The 21,109-nt window shown below is 34.9% G+C and overlaps 1 protein-coding gene across 2 annotated transcripts in view; it reads right to left on the bottom strand.

The window, feature by feature from the left end:
• Positions 1-21,109, bottom strand: part of Tbck (TBC1 domain containing kinase) — a 120,089-nt gene that overhangs the window by 52,062 nt on the left and 46,918 nt on the right. For both annotated transcript variants that reach the window (XM_013023792.1, XM_013023793.1), the window contains exons 17-21: positions 20,702-20,764; positions 19,746-19,872; positions 18,128-18,178; positions 16,787-16,870; positions 10,050-10,135 (exon numbers count right to left, since the gene is read on the bottom strand). In XM_013023792.1, coding sequence (XP_012879246.1) covers positions 10,050-10,135; positions 16,787-16,870; positions 18,128-18,178; positions 19,746-19,872; positions 20,702-20,764 — 411 coding nt within the window. The remainder of the gene's footprint in view (positions 1-10,049; positions 10,136-16,786; positions 16,871-18,127; positions 18,179-19,745; positions 19,873-20,701; positions 20,765-21,109) is intronic.

The following is a 21,109-nucleotide window of genomic DNA, read 5'->3' as shown; positions in this document are numbered from 1 at the left end:
TTCTCTGGCTAAACTGATTTTTTGAGAAAATGTGACTGTGCTCAAATTATTGCTGTTTCACTATGACAATGCTTTCACATGTCATACCAAACTAAGCTTAAAAATGTCTTACTTATTCTAATATTTGGCAGTATGAGTTAGCAAGTGGAGCAAGGATTTGAAGACACTAAGCATTTGAGTTCCAACTCTGATAATTACTGATTTTGTGTTTTTTGCAGCACTATTTGCTTACTAATCAGGTACACTCAGCTGTTTTGGTTAGTATAATTAGTTAAATTTTTCCTTTTTTTTGGAATAAGAAAATCATGTCATAATTATGTCACAGAGATGCTGTGGATAAAGTAAGATGAATGAAAAGGGTTTGTAAATAGTAGTTAATACTTGTAACCTAGCTACTCAGAAGGCTAAGATCTGGAGGATTGTGGTTTTGTCCAGTCTGGGCAAACGTTCCAAGACCCCTTCTTACCCCACCCCATAGCTAGATGTAGTGGTGTACCTGTCATATCCTCTAGTCCTGCTTTGCCTTTTCTACATGGGAGGCTGAGATCATAAGAATCCTACTCAAGGCTGGCCTGAGTAACAAAGTTTTTGAGACTGCATCTCAATGGATGAAGCTGGGGTGGGGGAGCGGGGAGGATGGCTGTCACCTTAGCTCTAACCAGGAAACATAAAATAGGATCATCCTGGTCCAGGCAAAAAGACCCTCTCACTGGGTGCCGGTGGCTCATGCCTGTTACCCTAGCTGTTCAGGAGGCTGAGATCTGAGGATCCCGGTTCAAAGCCAGCCTGGGCAAGAAAGTCCGTGAGATGCTTATCTCCAGTGTGCCACTCAGAAAACCCAAAGTGGCATAGTGGCTCAAGTGGTAGAGTGCTAACCTTTAGCTGAAGAGCTGAGGAAAAACGTTCAGGCCCAGAGTTCAACCCCATGACTGACATTAAAAAAAAAAAAAAAAAAGATCCTCTCTCAAAAATAACCAGTGCAAAAAGGAGCTATGAACCAGTGGGAAACTGCCTTCTTACCAAGTGTGAGGTCCCTACCGTAAAACCTCACTACTACTAAAATAAAGTAGCAACACACTTCAAAGTTTTCATATTACTAATATCCTACATAATAGCTAGGGCATCAGGCTGTTTGCATCTCATCTGTAAGTGTGTTACACCAAGAGAGATTATTCAGCATGACATGATATGAACACATTTTGCATTCTCAGTGGCTTTTTGGGGGAGTAGGGTGGAGGGTTAACTGGAGTTTCAACTCTGGGTCTTTTGCTTAATAGGCAAGTTATCTACTGATTCACCATCCTGCTTTGCTTTTTTTTCTTCTAATTTCTTTGTCTTTTTAAAATCATTTCCTAATCAGAGCTAAGTTTGTTTCAAATCTTGCCTTAAATACCATTTGTTCCATGAAAACTTCGTATAGATTTCATATAATACCTTTCATACTATGCTCTGTGTATGACTGTATTATACACAATTATAGCAACTATCTCACCATGCTTGTATTATAATTAGTTAAGGGTATATTTATTCACTAATTCATTGATTCATTCAATATGAAATGTTTTGTGTCATACACCATGTATCTCACTTTACAAGACAACTCAAACGTGTGAACAGCCCTACTACAATGGAGGTCAATCTGACATAGGGTGATGGCTGGAAAAGTTACAGGAGCTTAGAGCTTCCTCTACTGTGCTCTGTACAGAAAGATGAGACTTTTGTGGGTAAATGATATTTCATTCTTACTCATTAATTCAATAAGTATACTGAATACTTAACATATGCCAGAACTATGTTAAATGATAGGATAAAGCAGGGAACAACTCATCATTTCAGGATATAGGAACCTATATTCAATAAGAAAGGTAATGTTTATTAAATATTCATTTTACTTCAATCTAGTTTTTGCCTCTATCTCAACCATCAAAGTATTCTGACCTTTGGTCAATGATGATTTCTGAGTAGCTAAATCTCACTGCTAATCTTTGCCAGTAAAAAGGGTATGTCATAGCTAACTCCTCCTACTTCTTAGAAACACCTTTTCTTCCTTCACTAGACTTCCTAGACACAGCATCGAGCTACTGTTCTCTCTTTCTGACTGTTCTTTATTGATTCTTCTTTAACCGCCGATTTTTTTTCCCCTGTGCTCCTAGAGATTGAACTCAGGATCTGGGCACTATTCCTCAGCTTTTTTGCTTAAGGATTAATTCTACCACTTGAGCCACAGCTCCACTTCTGGCTTTTTGGGTGATCAACCAGAGATAAGAATCTCATAGACTTTCCTGCCTGAGCTAGCTTTGAATGCAATCTTCAGATCTCAGCCTCCTGAGTAGCCAGGATTATTGTTGTGAGCCACTGGTGTCTGGCTTATCCTATTTTTAAAATATTGATATGTTCCAAGTTCAGCTTCTGAACTTTTTACAATTTTTTTTCTAAATAGTAAATTTATTGTTTGAAAATTCCACTCCTAGACTTCTCTCATGAATTTCAAGCTTCCACGTCTAAATAACTACCTGATATGTCTAACAGCTTAAAAACCTATAATATGTCCTAAATTGACCTCCTGGGCCTTTCTCCAGAATCCTTATCTCCAATTACAAATCCCAGCAACACTATACTTCTATTTGCATAGAGAAAAGGAAAATCCTGAATCATTCTTGACTCATCTCACACCAGCAGTCCTGCTGTTTTACCTTCAAAATATAAACAGAACATGAAAACTTCACATACCTAATTGGATAGATTGCTGCACTTGCAGTAATGACTAGTAACCTTGTTCTACCCTTGTTCATCTCAGTTTAGTAGTCAGAATTATGTTGCTAAAATGCTTCGATTGGATTTCACTGCTTGTAGTGGCTTTCTGCCACTAATAATAAAGTGAAAGCCTATAGTCTATAATGGTCTAATTTATATTCTCACTATAATAGAAAGTAGACATATGCCCATTTTTTCCTCTGTTATTTCCAAAATATAGGAAAACACCTGGCATATAATAGACATGTACATGTTTGCAAAAAAATGAATAAGATATTGAAGATAACTGAAAGGAATATATAAAAAGATACAAATAGCCTGAGGCATGGCAGAGTATACTGCCCACCTAGGAAGCATGCCTCCCGTTCAAATCCCAATATCACTAAACAACCACCAAAAAAATTTGAGGTGGGTACTGGTGGCTCATGCTTGTAATCCTAGCGACTCAGGAGGCTGAGATCTAAGGATTTGTAGTTCGAAGCCAGCCCAGGCAGGAAAGTCTGTGAAACTCTCATCTCCAATAAACCCAGAAAAAGCTGGAAGTGGCACTGTGGCTCAAGCAGTAGAGTGCTAGCTTTGAGCACAAAGAGGCCCAGGGACAATGTCCAAGCCCTGTGTTTAAGCCCCAGGATTGGCAAAACAAAACATAAAAACCCTAAATAGTCATTAGATTATATACTTTGAGAAATTTTTAGTAAGTATGAACAAAATGACAAAGTGAGTTAGTTTTCCTTCTCTAATATACTAGGAAAAATGTTCATAAAATACTGGCAACTCTTGGAAAAAGGTTTGGTTACACACATTCTTTGATGATAATTTAAAAAGTTATTAAAATGAATCTTATTCAAATGATACATAAGTAATTATTCAAGCCTAGGTCCTTTCTAGCATCAGCACAGTTAACCAATTAAATTAAAATCAGGTAAATAATGTGAGACTGTAATTCCTGTTTTCCCTTTTAAAATTTGAATTTTTTGTCTGTATTAATTTCGTAAGATATCTGTACAGCTTTATAATACATTCTGATAACAAAAATGTCAGCAATAACGTAAGAATTTTGAACATCAGGCAGATTTTACTTTTTATAGGAAAGCAAGTATTTAAATATCTGATTGCAAGTAAAAAATTACATATAGTCTCATTAAGTTGGAAATGGAAATCCAGTAAAGAAGCGATATTCTAATTATTTTCTCCAGAACATAAGATTAATAAACATGATATGACTATAGAGAATCAGGTAAGTAAATACTGCCCCCTAGCAATTTCAAATAAGAACAACTTGTTATAGCTAGTATTTCCTGCGGTCTTTCCACAGGGTCTGGTAATGTCAAATGCACATAACATCAATCAGGAAAGCAAAAGTTTATTTTTACATATACAAATATATATATGTATATACAAGTGTATATATATATATATATATATATACGTATGCATATTTTAGTATTACAAAGGAGGTTCCTTCTCACTGACTTTCTTACTGCTCCATCCTATATTGTCTTATGAACTCAAGTCAAAAATTTTTATATAAAAATTACCTTAAGCCTTTTCTATAAAACACATGTTAGCATTAGTTTGAAGACTTGTAAGAGTTTTATAAATGTACATTAGGAAAATATCCATCCACATATTCAAGGACTTGCTGTCTAAGAATCAACAGGTAGTCAAGGCAGTTTATAATTCACACCATCCTGTACCTGCTTGAAATGTTGAAATTCTGAACCTGGTAGTCTGATTAAAATTACAGATCGCCTTAGACTTTTAAGATAGTTGTGAAGATTAGTTAATGCATCTAAAACACTTGATAGATGACATGGCATATCTCAAACTCAAGAATAGAATATTTCCCATTGTAAAGACTAAGTATTTAGCAACCCAAACTGAAATAACCTTATGAAACAATGTCCTATGAAATAAACACGTGTTGTATTTAGGAGAGGTAAGAACAAAAAGGACTCCTAACTACTGGGATCTATAGATGTTGGCTTCAAATTCCTAAAAAAGCTCCAGGTGGTTAAATTCCTTACATCTTTACATTCTTAAGAGTGCCTGCTATATTATACTTGCCTCTTAAGCTATTCTTCAGTCATTTTCTTTTCCTCAAAAATTCATAGACAAGTCTCCATTAATGTTGCTGTGAAATATTATTTATGTATTTTGTTCTTTTCTATTTTGTTCTGTATGATTTCCTCAATTTTCAATGTGGCACAGAACTCTGAGGGACCTCAGACCCTGAAGGGTCCATCACTTGAAATCTATGTTCATAATAATTGATATTTATGGTAATGGTACAAAACCACTGATAAATAAAATTGCTGGCATCTTGGCACAAATAAAAGTAATGGTTCCAAAGTTAGGGCTTATGTTTATGTAGAAGAATTACTAAATACCTTTGTAAGATGGATGTGAACAAATCTGGGAAGTATGAATCAACTCTGCAGTGTACTGAAATACAATGAGACTGTCTTAAGGAATAGCTTAGGCAATTCTCTGGACTGTGAGACAACCAATATTTCTCAAAACTGAATAAAGGGAGTCCAGAACTTCAAGAAAAACTGAGTATAAAAGGTAAGGATTAGGATTGTTTATCTGTCACTGTGAGCTTGGCAATTTCCCAATACTTAATTAATACATATGTGATGGGTAATGATACTGACCAATCTGCGTTTTGGATGTTATAAAATGAAATGTGTACCTGGAAGATCTGCAAATTCAGTGATCTGATATTTTCCAAATGACCAACATATATTATAATCTCATACATAGGTAAAAGCCATTTAAAGTATAGGATAACTGGGTTTTACTGTAATACAGAATGAAAAATCAGTGGAATAGTATAGTTTATGAATAATCTTTAAGATTATTTCCTGTCTGAAGACCTTTGGCCAAGTATGTCTTCATATTCTTCTAAAATACAATGTTACAAAATTGAGCAAAGAAACAGGAGAATTTAAGAGAGATTAAAAATATTTTTTTTTCTGAAAGTGTAGTACTTTTCAGAAAAACACAACATGCAATAGATTTCTGTTGTTGCTGAGTTGCAAAATTTTCTATATATTTACCTTGTTTCTTTTCTTGCAAGAAGTTGCCACAATATTCATCATTTTTGAAAAGTTTCTATCATTTCTTTGTTCCTAAGACCTAGACTTTTTCTGAGAGGCCATCAAGCTTCATTATGAGAAGTTAATTGTCTTTGAGGATCACAAGAATTAGGACTCATGTCAGGAACACCACAGACATGATCAGAAAGCACATCCTCTAAGACTGCAGAGGGTCTACAGCAGGTTAGGAGACTTTAGTATCGGATAGTCTAAGTGGGATAAATATGAAAAGTTCATTACCAGCAATGCCCTCTTTAGAATAAGATCAAAATGGTTTAAAGTAACAACACAAAAACCAGATATGATCAAAATATTAAATAGTTCTAAGTGTTTCCTTCACATTTTCTGTTAGTATAGATATAGCTGAATATAATTTTTTTAAAGGGGAGCTGGTTGTGGGCTTGCAAACTGGTGTGGGTGCTGTCCCTGAGCTTTTATTACTCAAGGCTTTACTACTATGAGCCACAGCTCCTTTCCATTTTCTGGTGGTTCACTGGAGATAAGAATCTCACAGACTGGCTTCAAACCATGATCCTCAGATCTCAGCCTCCTGAGTAGCTGGGATTACAGACGTGGGTTACCTGTGCCTGGATGCTGACTGTAAATTTTGGAGATGACAGTAGTTAGCTTTTAAAGGATGAGTAATTAATAGTAGTGTAACCATCCTTTTGGATTTCAGTTAAATGACAATGGTTTTGCTAACATATCACTGAATTGCTTAGCTTTATCTTTAGCTGGGACAGTATACTAAAAGGTATATACAGTCTTTATCACATTTCTTAATGGTTATCTATGTAAACTGATGCTATTCCTAGCATCTCAGAAAAATAGCTCCCTTAAGAATGAGGAAACACACTTTCCCATTCTCATTTGAAAGACCTATTTGTATTTCCAGAAGCAGAAACACATTGGTGCAGAATGATAAAAAATCACTCTGGCCCCAATTTTGCCAAATACATTCTCTATTTATATGTAAATCACAAACCACCCTGACGTATATAATCTAAGCATCACATCAGTGTATGATATTCCAAGCTATTTAAGCTTTCTCAGTGCTTAGTGTTCAGAGTTCTGTGACCCACAGCAAATAGAAAGGGGCCAGAAATCACAATCTCTCCTGCAATGGAAGACTGCATTTCAGTGATGGAAATAAATCAAGGCTTACTTTGATAGGATTAGTTTAGTTTTAGAGTTGGAGAGTCAGTTTAGGATCTCATTCTTGATGAATCCTAGCCTGTATTGTCATTAGAGGCACACAAAATGTCCTCAATAATAATTTTAAAGGAAGAACATGAAAGGCAATAATTAAAAGGGCAAAACAGAAGAACGTTGCATATACAAACTAAAGAGATGAAATCTAAAAGATGTGAATAAAAGAGAAACAAAGAAAAAATTCCATTTACCACACTACACACTGTAAACAATCCTTAAAAATATTGTCTACTCACAAAATTCAATTTTTAAATGACCTTTTAACCTTTTATATTACCTACAGAACTTTTAACCTTTTAATAATACCTACAGTACTGAGATAAAGCACAATAAAACAAATTGAAAAACAACAAAAAAAAAGATTTCAAAAAAGGTTTTCCAGATAACATTTGAGCTGTTAGTAAATAATTAACAAGAAAGTAGTTTAAGACTGACTCTTCTTGGACCTAAGGTATATTCTCTTTCTCTTCTCTTTTTTACTCCAAGATTCTTAATGGTGATGGAACCATTACTGAGAATACATTTGGAAATACATGTATTTCCAATATAGAAACATGAGCAAAGGCATTTTGTTGTTATGTGATCATAGGGTTATTATTGACAACTTGTGGCTAGACATCAAGGATATGCAGCATATTTCATGTTCTAGACATTTCCACCTCACAGGGCGCTATCTCCCATCCAATATGATTTAGAAGGTCTCACAAGATCAATCACTATATATATATATATGTGTGTGTGTGTGTAGTGTATTTTCATAATACTGCTGTTTCAGAGTTTTTCTAAGAAGTTACATAAAAATTCTAATTTTATGAGTGACTCATTAGTGGAGAAGGAAAAACAGAATTACATCAAAATTATTGTTAAAGAACTTATTTTTTTACAGAAACATATTTAAAAAACACCAATGAACCTGCTACCCAGATTTAGATTTAACAAGTTTTAACATTTTGTCACATTAGTTTCAAAAAAGTTTAAACCACAGTAATATATTTTCCATACAAAAAAGGCACCATTCCCTCAATTCTAATTCTTTCCTTTTATGTTATATACTTCTTATAACCCTGGTAGGAAATCTTTTGTAAACAAATTATAAACATCTCTGCCATATATTAAGTTCCCTTATCCATCTATCTATCCATCCATCCGTCCGTCCGTCCATCTATCATCTATTCATCCATCCATCCCTGCCATATATGGAGTTCCACATATATATATGCGTATATGTGTATGTTATGTTCCATATGTATATATATAGCAGAGATATTTACATAAATGCTTATACATATTATACACACATATATTTTAGGTGGAACTGGTTTGCATTCTATTTACTAGTTCAAATTAGTATCATTTGGTTAATATTTTCCTCACATACCTTAAAAATTTTTTTTCTGGTCAACTTTTAAAAATTTCCTTCCTTCCTTCCTTCCTTCCTTCCTTCCTTCCTTCCTTCCTTCCTTCCTTCCTTCCTCTCTCTCTCTCTCTCTCTTTCCTTCCTTTCTTTCTTCCATCAATACTGAGGCTTGAACTCAGCCCTGTGATTACTCAACTTTTTCACTCACAGTTGGTGCTTTACCACTTGAGCCACTCCTCCACTTCTGGCTCTTGCTACTAGTTATTTGAAGATCAGATTCTTGCAGATTCGTCTGCCAGAATTCTGAGTAGTTAGGATTATAGGCATGAGCCACCTGTACCTCGCTAACTCTTACATTTTTATTTTTATATATTAGCATATAAATATTCAAAATTTGAAAATATTTAAAAATAGGCAATTTCATTGACACACTTTTAATAGTCTTTCTGTGTTTACAGGGTTGACTTTACTCCCCAAATTCTCTTTTGTTCGTTTTGGTTTTGTGGTAGATTCTCATTATGTAGCCCAGGAGCCCTGAGCTCCTATACTGACATCCTCAGTGGATGGCAGGTGTACACTGGCATGCCTGGTTTTCTATAATTCAAATATAATTTTTTTTTAGTTCGTCATGGGATTTGAACTTGGGGCCTAGGTGCTATCCCTGAGCTTTTTTCTTTTTTTTTGCTCAAGAACACTCTATCCCTTTGAGCTACAACACCACTTCTGGTTTTCTGGGGGTGGCTCATTGGAGAGAAGTCTTACGGACTCTCCTGCCTGGCTGGCTTTTAACTGTGATCCTCAGTTCTCAGCCTCCCAAGTAACTAGGATTATAAGCATGAGCCAACAGCACCAGCAATCAAAGTTCAATTTTTTGTTATTGTTGGTTGTAGGGCTTGAACTCAGGGCACTGTCCCAGAGCTCTTTTGTTCAAAGCTAGCAATCTACCACTTTGAGCCACAGCTCTACTTCCAGTTTTTGAGTGGCTAATTGGAGATAAGAGTCTCATGGGGGATTTTTCTGCCCTGACTGTCTTTGAACTTCAATCCTCAGATCTCAGCTTCCTGAGTAGTTAAGATTACAGATGTGAGCCACCAGTGGCCGACTCAAATTCAAATTTCAACATAAAGTTTTGAACTGTAAAAAGAGACTCCTCATCACTGTTTCCTGGCTAACTTTTGGGTGTCCATTCTGAATCTTAGCTTGATATCAACCCAAAGGAGCTAATAGAGGAAGCTAAACTCTGGCAAGGCCTTGAAGGCACAAATCAAGCAAAATCTAGAGTAGTTAACCATTTTAAGATTTCACTTAAATATGAATTTCCTATTTCTCAAAAATCAGCCCTGAAAAATCATAAAAATCAAGTGAAAATCCTTAACAGTTCAGTAAGACTACTATAAATGGGTTTCCCACATGATTTTATACATTAAGTATGTAATAAGATACTCTCCTAGCACTTACAATAAGGATACAGAAAGTAGCCAGAGGATGACAAGCTATATTTAGCAGCAGTAACTTGCTTAAATAGGGATTTTTTAGGACAACAAAAATTATAAAAATATATTCATGTGCTATGAATTTCTGCTTTTCTTTTTACTTCATGTTTTCCTAATGTACCATGTACTCACATCAGGAATGAAGCCAATCTCATTGAGATGGTTACTCAGCTCTGGATCATGGAAGGCGATCATCTGTGAGAACACAGTCAGATACTCTGAAATGACAGCAAGGTTTAAGATAACCATTGTCTTTACAAATTACCTCAAAGATATTCAAATAAATTATAGCTTAATTTATATTCTAATAAGAATTTTTCCATGAAGCAAAGATACTTTAATAATTTTCTAGTTGATGTTATTCATTTACTGATAATTATTAAGCAAATATACCCAAACTATTCCATATCAAAGTGTTTGCCTTCAGAAATATGTTGATTTTTGAGTTAAAAATATGCGATTTCCTGTTAAATTATAGAAATGCTTCTTTAGTAACATTAAGTTTCACATTTATTGAAAGTTCAGATAGTATAGCAGATCCTTATATGAGAAATATTTATGAATAAGCACTAACAAGTAAAAGTTATGCCTTAATTCATTTATATACACAGATTTAGACATCTATTCTTGTTTTAATTCATTCTAAGAGTCTGCATTTGGTATGTTAGGAGTAAGAACAGTACGTTAATTGAAAGCAGGCACATGGTAGGTAATTAAAACACCTACTTTCTTATCCTATTCGAATTCATAGCTTTTGATCAAAAGTTGAAGAATGCTTTCTTCCTTTTAGTTATTTTTTTCCAGAGCTGAGGACCAAACCCAGGGCCTTGCACTGGCCAGGCGGGTGCCCTTCCGCTGAGCTATACCCCCAGCCCCAGCTTTCTTAATTTTAACACTCTTTCAATAAATTATTTTACCAACTGATCATCTACTTAAGCAACACAACAATTTACTCCACACTAAATAACTATCCTACTTTTACTCATTTAAGACCCAAAATTAGTAACATAAAAATTGAAGTCACAATAACTCAATGAAGATTTTTCCTTAATTATCATCTTATTTGTTTCCTTCAATAAAGTTACATCTACCATTCAAATCAATTATTTGACAAAAGCAACATCTAAAAATACTGTTTTCCTGTTTAACATTTGAAGAGACAATAGTAAATCCTGTACTAAGTAAGTAGCATTATTTCTCTCAACTAAAACTCTGCTCTGTTTATGAGCAATGTTGCATACTATGGAAAGGAGAACATTCAATCAAAACATTAACGTGGTGCTAGACTGACACAGTGATGATGGGAAATCACAGTACTGAATGAACTAATGTCAATCTTGATGCCTACTAAAGAACAGGTTATTAATGTTTCCTGAATTGTTTCTTGCACTGCAACAAAATTCATTAAACCAACATATTTTCTCCCCTTTCAGAGCAAGAAAGTACAATTTCTAACAGCTTTAAAAGTTACAAATCAAAGTGAAGACCTAGGACAAAGATGGGCCCGGAGAATTTTTAGGTTCTTTAACTCTGTTTTTCTCCTTCCAATTTATGGTGGTATGTTGAGAGTTCCAGTTTACCCCCAAGGTATGTAAACTCAGCCATCATAAACATTCAACTGAATGTTGGTAAGTATATAGTTATTAATTTCTAGCTTCTAAGAATCATGATTCATTTTAAACTAGAAATTCATGCCACAGGCTGTTCTCCACATAATGCTCTGATTAAACAGCATTCTTACTTGAGCCTGATAAAATTAATTACTATGTGGATTTACATGGTTAGTTAAGGATCTCCTTAGACCAAATCCATCATGGAAATATGTTCTCTGTTTCCTGCCAAATACTGTGGCTGAATTTATATATTATAACTGAGCACTCACACATAGCGATATATACATTATTATGGATTATATATTACTTCACATGTGTAAATATAACCTACAAAGTTGGCTTAGTTTTGGCTGTCAGAACATGTTCCAATGAGATACAGAATATCCTCTCTTTTTCAATGGGAGATATTATAGGAGTTATCAACACTGACACATTCAAGTTATTTCAAGAAAGTATTTAAAACTTCCCTAGAATAAATAAAAAAATATCAAAAGGCATCAGAAGTTCATGTCTGTATTCTTAGCTATTCACAAGACAGAGATCTAAGGATCATGGTTCAAAGTGGGTTTAAACAGACATGAGACTCAAATCTAAAGAACCAGCAAAAAAAAAAAAAGAAAAAGAAAAAAGAAAAAAAAAGAAAGTAGGAGTGAGGGTGAAGAGGTAAAGGGCCAGTCTTATGCATGAAAGGCAACATCCTAAATTCAAGCACCAGTACTAGCACATGTATTTGTACACATAAACACACACATGCACACATGCATATATACACACATGGATACACCAGTTGATTTATAAATAAAACTTACTCAGTTAAACTTTAAGTATAGTGTTTTTATTCTATCAAACAAAATCATTTATTCTTTTGTGCAGTTTTTTTTTTAAACACTCATTTCCTTTTCTCATTTATTCCTCATTTCTTGGCATGGAATTCCTTGGCAAAGGGTGGAAGATTATCTTAAGAAATTCAGTTTCAAAAGTAGTATCTGGCAGTGCAATTAGCAATTAAAGGACTAAATTAACTGACATGTGCATTTTTCCATATAACACATATGGTTAGTATCAAATTAATTTAAAACAATTTACTTAAAATAATCTGTCGGTTACTTAGAAAAATACACATGAATACTTAACGTAACAGTAAAGAACATTTATTGGGGCTTAAAAAAGAGGAAAGGTAAGTAGCAATTTAAATTTCAAAGGAAAACAAAAAATACAACAAAAATAATACTTGTAGAAAAAAGTCATTAGAAAATTGAGTCATCTCATAATTACAGTATCAGCTACAAAAATATAGTTGATCAATTTAGTAAATAAAAGTCTTTTTGGCCTGACAAGTCTTGTAGATTACGCTGTGTTTCATAGTTTCATATCTATTTTAATGAATTCAAAAAGCACAAAAATGTTCCACATGTTGGAAATTTACTATAAAGATGCCATATACACATATGAAACAATAACTGGGAAACGAATGTGGTTTGTTTGAAAGAGGACCTTGCTAAGTAGTCAAGACTGGTTTGAAATTCATTTGAAGCCCAGGTTGGCCCCAAACTGGTGGTTTTCCTGACTCTACCTTCTAAGTGCTAGGATTACAGGGTGTATCACCACACCCAGTTGAAATGCAATTTGTGGATGGTGTATAAATTCTGTATTTTGAAAAAGGAACCATATCAACCAAAACAAATACTATATTAGATAAGACAACTAATAGCCCTCTGAGAGCTGTCCATGAAGGCTGGTATAATCAAACCTTCTAAGCAACAGTCTAACCAGCTTACTCAGTGCTATTTTAACTGTTCGAGAATTCTGCAATATTTTCATCTTTCTCATATATAGGAAGCTAGCCAGATAGTATGCTTTAATGTAGAGCCAAGACATCTGTAAAGGATAGTGTTCAGGTTTTTATATTTGACAGCTCAGAAAATATTCTGGTTTCATGTTAGCTTTAAAGATACCATTATTATATTGTTGACATTTCCTTTTTGTTTTGACTGTCCTGGGGCTTGAACTGAGTGGTGGTAACCTTGAGCTTTCTTTGCTCAAGGCTAGTGCTCTACCACTTGAGCCACAACTCCACTTCAGCTCTTTCGGTTTTAAAGGCTTTTAAAAGTTATTAGAGCCGCACCAGTGGCTCACGCTTGTAATCCTAGCTACTCAGGAGGTTGAAGTCTGAGAATCACGGTTCAAAGCCAGCCCCAGCCTGGGCAGGAAAGTTTATTGGACTCTTATGTCCAATAAACCACTAGAAAACTGGAAGTGGTGCTGTGGCTCAAGCGGTACAACACTCACCTTGAGCTGAAGAGCTGAGGGATAGCGCCCAGGCCCAGAGTTCAAGCCCCACGACCGACCCCCCCCCCAAAAAAAAAATTATTTGGAAACATTCCATCAATTTCACAGTAAATGAAGAAGTTTGGGATCCAAACATGGTTTAAGGTTATTCACTAGTTCTTTTTTTTATTATCACATTGGAAGCCAATCCAAAATGTAAACCTACCCATGTTGGTGAGTTTCTAAATCCCTGGGCTCTCACTCTAATCTGCCATATCTGGCATTACAATGACCTGACTCAAGACAGAGGCTGTTTTTTCTAAAAATCATTAGCTTTTTCTAAAGAGTATTAAAGCTTTTGGCTAGAATATGAGCACCTTGCTCATACTGTATGACTTTTAAACACTTTTATTTTTATGAATTCTAAGGAAAATGGCTACATTGGTATCTTTTTTTGTTGTTCTGGTGCTTGTTCAAGGACTTGAACTCAAGAGCCTGGTCATTGTCCCTGAGCTTTTTGCTCAAGACTAAGCACTGTATCACTTTGAGCCACAGCTCCACTCTGGGTTTTTAGGTGGTTAGTTGGAGGTAAGAGTCTCACAGCCTTTCCTGCCCAGGATGGCTTTGAACTGTGATTCTCAGATCTCCGCCTCCTGAGAAGCTAGGATTATAGGCATGAGCCTCCAGTGTGCAGCTATTGTTGACATTTTTAACTGAAGAATAAAAATTCAACATTTGAGCCCATGTGAACTGCTCATGCCTGCAATCCTAGCTACTCAGGAGGCTGAGATCCAAAAGATCAAGGGCAGAAATATCTGAACTCTGTATCCAAAATAACTGGTCTGGAGTATTGTTCAAGTAGTAGCACACTAGCCAAATAAGTATGAGGTTCTAAGGGCAAATTCTATTACCACATTAAGGAAAAAAAATAAAAGAATTCAATGTTTACATTGCACAAATACTAAAAAGATTATTTTCTCTTATCAATCTTTTCAGTCTTTAGTCAGTATTTGACACTGCACAATTTGTGACTTCTTCTGGCTATCCAAAATGGTATTAAGGCTACTTGTTTTGTTATTACTGGGACCTTATAGTATCCTACCAATTCTGGAACCAGTAAGATAATAAGGAAACTATGAACAAGTGCAGCACATCCCTTTATTTATGAAGCACAGAACCACTCTAAAGGACATCACTTTACCAGGTCTCTGAAAGAGGTATTAATGACTGTTGAATATGAATTACTTTCCTTTCTAAATTAACCGATAAGTAAAAAGCAGTTTTCTGATTATAAAACAATCCTACTTGCCAGGTGCCAGTGGCTCATGCCTGTAATCCTAGCTACTCAGGAGGCTGAGATCTGAAGATCAAAGTTCAAAGCAGCCCAGGCAGGAAAGTCCGTAATAAACCACTAGAAAAGTGAAGTGGCATTGTGGCTCATGCAGTAGAGCGCTTGTCATGAGCTGAAGAAAGCAGGGACAGCGCCCAAGCCCAGAGTTCAAGCCCCATGACCTACCAACAACAAAAACAACAACAAAAACCAACAATCCTACTTAATTATAAAAAGACCAAGCAAAGCCTGTGTTTTCTAAAAAAACATTTTCATATTAATACCAATTTTATAAAAGTTTTCATGGTAGGAATGTACAGGAAAATGGGTATATCAATTAAAAAGCAAACATTTCAAAATACAAAGGTAAGCAAAGAAAAGCTTTTACAATAAAACATACAAATACTTGTCAAATGTTTATATTTTAGGGTTTTATAATCTTTAACCTCTTTAACCTTAGGTGTGAGGAAAATTATATTTAGAGAAATAAATTCTTTTTCTTTTGGGGTACGGTCATGGGGCCTGAACTCTGGGCCTGGGCGCTGTCCCTCAGCTCTTCAGCTCAAGGCTAGCGCCCTACCACTTGAGCCACAGTGCCATTTCCAGCTTTTTTCTTTTTGCTTATGTGGTGCTGAGGAATCGAACCCAGGGCCTGAGGCATGCAAGGCAAGCGCTCTACCACTGAGCCACCTTCCCAGCCCTCTTTTTTTTTTGTCAGTTGTGGGGCTTGACCTCTTAGCCTGGGCGCTGTCCCTGAAATCTTCAGATCAAGGCGAGCACTCTACCACTTCAGCCACAGTGCCACTTTTGGTTTTCTGAGAGGTTTACTGGAGGTAAGAGTCTCACGGACTTTCCTGCCTAGGCTGGCTTTGAACTGTGATCCTTAGGTCTCAGCCTCCTAAGTAGCTAGGATTATAGGCATGAGCCACTGGTGCCCAGCTTAGAGAAATAAATTTTATACAAGTATTTAAGCTTCATTCTGGAGTATCTGTTTGACTCAAAAATGCTTATTTTTTTAAGTTCAGTTTATACTAGGCTCCAGAAAAGTTCAGAATGCTTTAAGTTTACACGGACCTAAAGTCGGTCAAGATGAGCTCACACATATGTTATGTCTGATGGGAAAGGTATGTTTAGGAAGTTAAAAGAGGAGTATATTTTTTTGGCAATGAACAATGCATTTAGAATGAGATGAATGACAAATGTTTTAATACTCAACTTACAAGTTAAAAAATGCTGGGATTAGAGACATGGTTTAGTTGGCAGAGTGCTGGCCAATTCGCAAAAACATCAGGCACTGAGTTTGAGTTCAGGTCTTGGACCAAAGATGGAAAAAAAACAATGCTTAAAGTTTCTGTAACTTCACTATTCACTTGCTCCATGGTGAACCTTTTTTTGTTCTCTCGTGAGAGAGAATAATTTCTTATTTTCTTTAAACTACCATGTCTGCATTTGAGTTCAATTTAGATCAGGTATTAAATAGCTGTAAAAATACCATAAATTCTTTATGAATTGAAGGAAAGCCTAAATTCTCATTCTTGAATTTGGTGATGAACTACCACAATATTCCTTTGGGTCTAAATCATAATTGAATTAATGAGATATTGGTTACTTTGACAAAAGACTTGCCCAGTAAAAAGGCAAGAAAAGGTATTGCTTACCTTGTATTACATGTGAGTTATCTTTCAAAAAGAAGTTATAGAGGTATTTGGGGATGAAGGCAGACATACATGCATAAGCCAAGGCTGAGAAAAAATAAGTCAATGAAAAGAGTGGTTAATAGGGTAAACCACCAGGTGTCAATCAGCACACATTTTTAAATTTACTATCAAATATTTTATTAAGTGCAGCAAATACAAAATTAAAACATAAAATTAACAAACACTTCTATTACTTAAAATATAAAACATTTTGATAACTATTTTAGTATCTTCAATTTCAAGTTACTGTTGAAATTCTAATTCCATAAAATAAAACCTTAGTTGCTTGAACTTTGTGCTTTTTAAATGAGATTTGTGAACATCATTGTTATTAATATAAACCTCATGATATTTAATATTGCCGACTGGATTTAGGAATATCAGGTAGAACCTATAATTTCAAACAGAGAGCCTTACCATCCTTGTGGTTGTGCCTAACTACAGAATAAAGCTCTAGTCTATTCAATCAAGAAGTGTTATCAGAAAATGGTTCTGTTAACAACCATCCAGTGAAATTCCAGCTCTTTGCAGTTATACTATCTTTATTCAATTTCAATTAACTGTGAAAACTGACAGAAAACAGAATCAGAAAAGATGGAGATTCTGACACTAGGAATCTATACATATTAGCATATGCAGTCACTTGCTCTATTTGTAATATAGAGTTGTGGGATTTTTTATTTTTAGTTTAACAAATACTTATTGAAAAATATACTATGGAAAGTTATTATAACAAAGGGAGAGAAACAAAATAGCCTGTCATTAACAAGAAAGCTATCTTACAGTAGTTGGAATAATAATAAACAAATAATTGGAATACAAAACAGACAAATACATTTCTTAAACAACAAAGTATTGAATAGTTTCAGAAAGAAATTTTTAACTATAAAGTATGTTAAAATGACAAGCTCTGAAGACTCAAAATTAGGGATAAACTCAATAAAATCAATACTGATTTATTTCCAAGTGTTATAAAGGCAAACTTAGATTAAAACTAATTTCTAAAGACTCTCTCAAGGTTTATAAAAATGGACACCAAGTATGTAAATGAAATGAATAAAATCAGCTCAATTCCCACCAATGTTCTAGTGAAACTCTTCAGTAATAAAGCAAGTGAAACTCTTCAGTAATAAAGCAATTCTTTGTTATCCATAAGTGAGTCTCACATAAAATTTCACAAAATTTTGTAATTTCTATAAAATAGGAAATAAGAATCTTAACATAAAAACCAAAATCTTTCCATATTTGAACCAACACTTCAGAAAATATCTACAATGATAACTTCAGTGGAAAGAGACTTACCTTCATTGTTGAAGTTTAGATATAGGAATGGAGCACACAGAGAGTCAAGACCTGATATAGGGGGTTGGAACAAAGGAGTAAAATGATTGCATTCTGAATGGAAATATACAGATACATATCTTAGTTGTCATCATAGTCTCAATGATTATTGTTACCCACTTCGATGTGGGTGTTACTTCATGAGTCATTGCTATGTTTTCATAAGAAATAAATAGCAGGGACTGCCACATAATAAGTGTTCAAAATCAGTTATTATCAATTATTATGAGGTAAAGAATAATATAGCAATAAAAAATTGGAATATAGTCCCCACTTCTGACTCTTGTATATTTTTGACAATAATTGTACACCTTCTGGTGTGTACATCTAGATGGTGGGTCCTTACTTGCCTTCTTCCTCTTTGGAACAAACAAAATTCTTCAAAAGTTGAAAAGCACACACATATATTTTACTGATAATAATACTGTTCATATACTCTCATGTTGAGAGACTGCATTTGATCTACTTAGTGAGTTAGGAGGATGTACTGAGCTAGGAAAATAATACCATCCTTTATAGTGTGGCAAGTACAAAACAGAATATTCAACCATAACAACTACTTATAACAAGACATTTAAAAAATATGACCAAGTTAAATCATGAACTTATTAATGACCAGAGGACAAAAATGGGAAAAACTAAAGCTCAGGATTAAAGATACCAGTGCAGGGCAGAAAATAGACTGTACAGTCTAAAAGTCTAGACTGTGCTTTATTTCTTAGTAGCTACTATAAATAAAATTTAAGGATCATTAATGAGTAAAAAATCTCAACGAGCCCCAAATTAGTTGAGGCATAAAATTATTATTACTTGTATAAGTCTTACAAAGTGCATACACAAACTGGGTGCCGGTGGCTCATGCCTGTAATCCCAGCTACCAGAGAGGCTGAGATCTGAGGATCGCGGTTCAAGCCAGCCTGAGCAAGAAAGTCCGTGATACTCTTATCTACAATAAACCACTCAGAAAACTGAAAGTGGAGCTGTGGCTCAAGTGGTAGAGCACTAGCCTTGAACTGAAGAGCTCAGGGACAGTGCCCAGGCCCAGAGTTCAAGTCCCACAACTGAAAAAAAAAAAAGTGCATACCCAGAGACTGTATGAGCACCAAATATCCTACTTTCCTAACAATGTGATTGCAGGTTTAATTTTCAGTTTTATGTATCTAACTAATACATACAAGAAATTCAGATTTGTAAACAAGCATCGTTTATAAACTTCTCAAAAATGAATCCGTTTTTGTGTTGACTTTTTTCAAAGTAAACAAAATTTGATATTTAGTTTTAAGTTTAAAAATTGTTAATCATTCCAGATATGTGTGGTCATGCCTGTAACCCTAGCTACTTAGGAAGCTGAGATCTGAAGATCACAGATCTTTGAAGATGGTCCAAAGGGAAATGTCCATGAGAATCCATCTCCAATTAACCAGCAAAAGCCAGGCTGGAAGCATGAGTGCCACTTTGAGTGAGAAAGCTAGGTCCTCGGGGCCCTGAATTTAGGCCCAGTATGAGCCTCTACACACAGAAAGATGCTAGTCATACACAAAAGACTCAATACTTGAAGAAAAGGCTCACTAACAATTACCTTGCCAATACACAAGATCAGGATGTGATACTACCCAAGCTTTTAACACACGCCTGAATTTTGCATGACCTTCAGGTGATGATAAGAGTTCATCATACTGATGACAACGAGGAATATCCACTTCAATCTGTAGGCAGCAAAGCAGTAAGATAAAACTGTGACACAACAATCCCTGAAGTCCTTTAACTTTATTAATAAAATAAGAGCAGAAATCATAATAAACATTTTAAAAATACAAATTTTAAGATAGTCCAACACTGCCTCAAGTGGCTGAAATTTTTATCCATCTTCTGGAAACACAAATGCACATAGAAGTTCTAGGTATACTTAGGGGAAACAGTTTTAAAAAGGAATGTGCTAAAACAGTTTTCAAAAATACCTCATTTTATAAATAGGTCTAAATAAAAAGCAAATTATGTTTTTACTCTTGGCTTTTATTGCATCATAGCCACTGATCTTTCTGTTCTCTTCAGGCAAAAAACGACTTTGTTTTATGGAACTCAAGCCTTGTACTTGCTAGGCAAACACTTTACCACTTGAGCCATGTTTGCTTTAGTTATTTTTTTTTAGATAGTGTTTTGGTCAGCCTCAGACTGTCATTCTTCTATAGATGTCTCTGGTAAAGCTGGGATTACAATTGTGAACCATCACACCCAGCTTATTTGTTGAGATTGGGAGAGCGTCTTGCTAATTTTGTGCTCAGGCTGGTCTTGAACTATGATCTCTATCACTTGACTAGCTGAGACTGATGACAGGCATGGGACAATTCTTTTTTAAGTTTTTAAAACAAAAGTAGTTTAAAGTATTGTTGTAACTAATTTCTGAATATGTTCCACTTTTTCTAATACCTTTTGTATTTGGCAGTGGCTAAACATTCATAATAAAAAGAAGAAAAGTTTTGAAAAAATGTAACCATTTGGCAGAATTACCCCCCAGGTTGCTTAAGCATATCTTACCTGTCTATCTGTAGGAATTGGAGTGTCTTTATCAATTGCATCATACTTAGCATGAATAGCACCCTGCAAGAAAGAAAACACAAAATGCCACTTTATTATATCCTTAATGTAAATGTCCTAAAGGCTTGGGATAGATTTTGGAGTTTTTCTAGTTTGGGAATTTTGACACATCTTTTGAGTTGAGTAGTCCTAATCAAAGACCAAAATGCAAGATACTCTGAAATACAAAATTTTTTGAGCAAGGTATTAATTATTCAATATAGTTTTTTTTAAAGATTTTGGAATATTGTCAAATTTCTGATTTTTACATTTAAGGATCAATGGGAAAACCTACTTATAAACATCTATCCTTTTTTTTTCTTTTTGCTTATATGGTGCTGAGGAATCAAACCCAGGGCCTCAGGCATG

The sequence above is a fragment of the Dipodomys ordii genome, unplaced genomic scaffold, assembly GCF_000151885.1.
Source record: "Dipodomys ordii isolate 6190 unplaced genomic scaffold, Dord_2.0 Scaffold70, whole genome shotgun sequence".
Taxonomy (NCBI): domain Eukaryota; kingdom Metazoa; phylum Chordata; class Mammalia; order Rodentia; family Heteromyidae; genus Dipodomys; species Dipodomys ordii.
The sequence above is the reverse complement of the archived record's forward strand: the minus strand, read 5'-3'. Positions and strand labels throughout refer to the sequence as shown.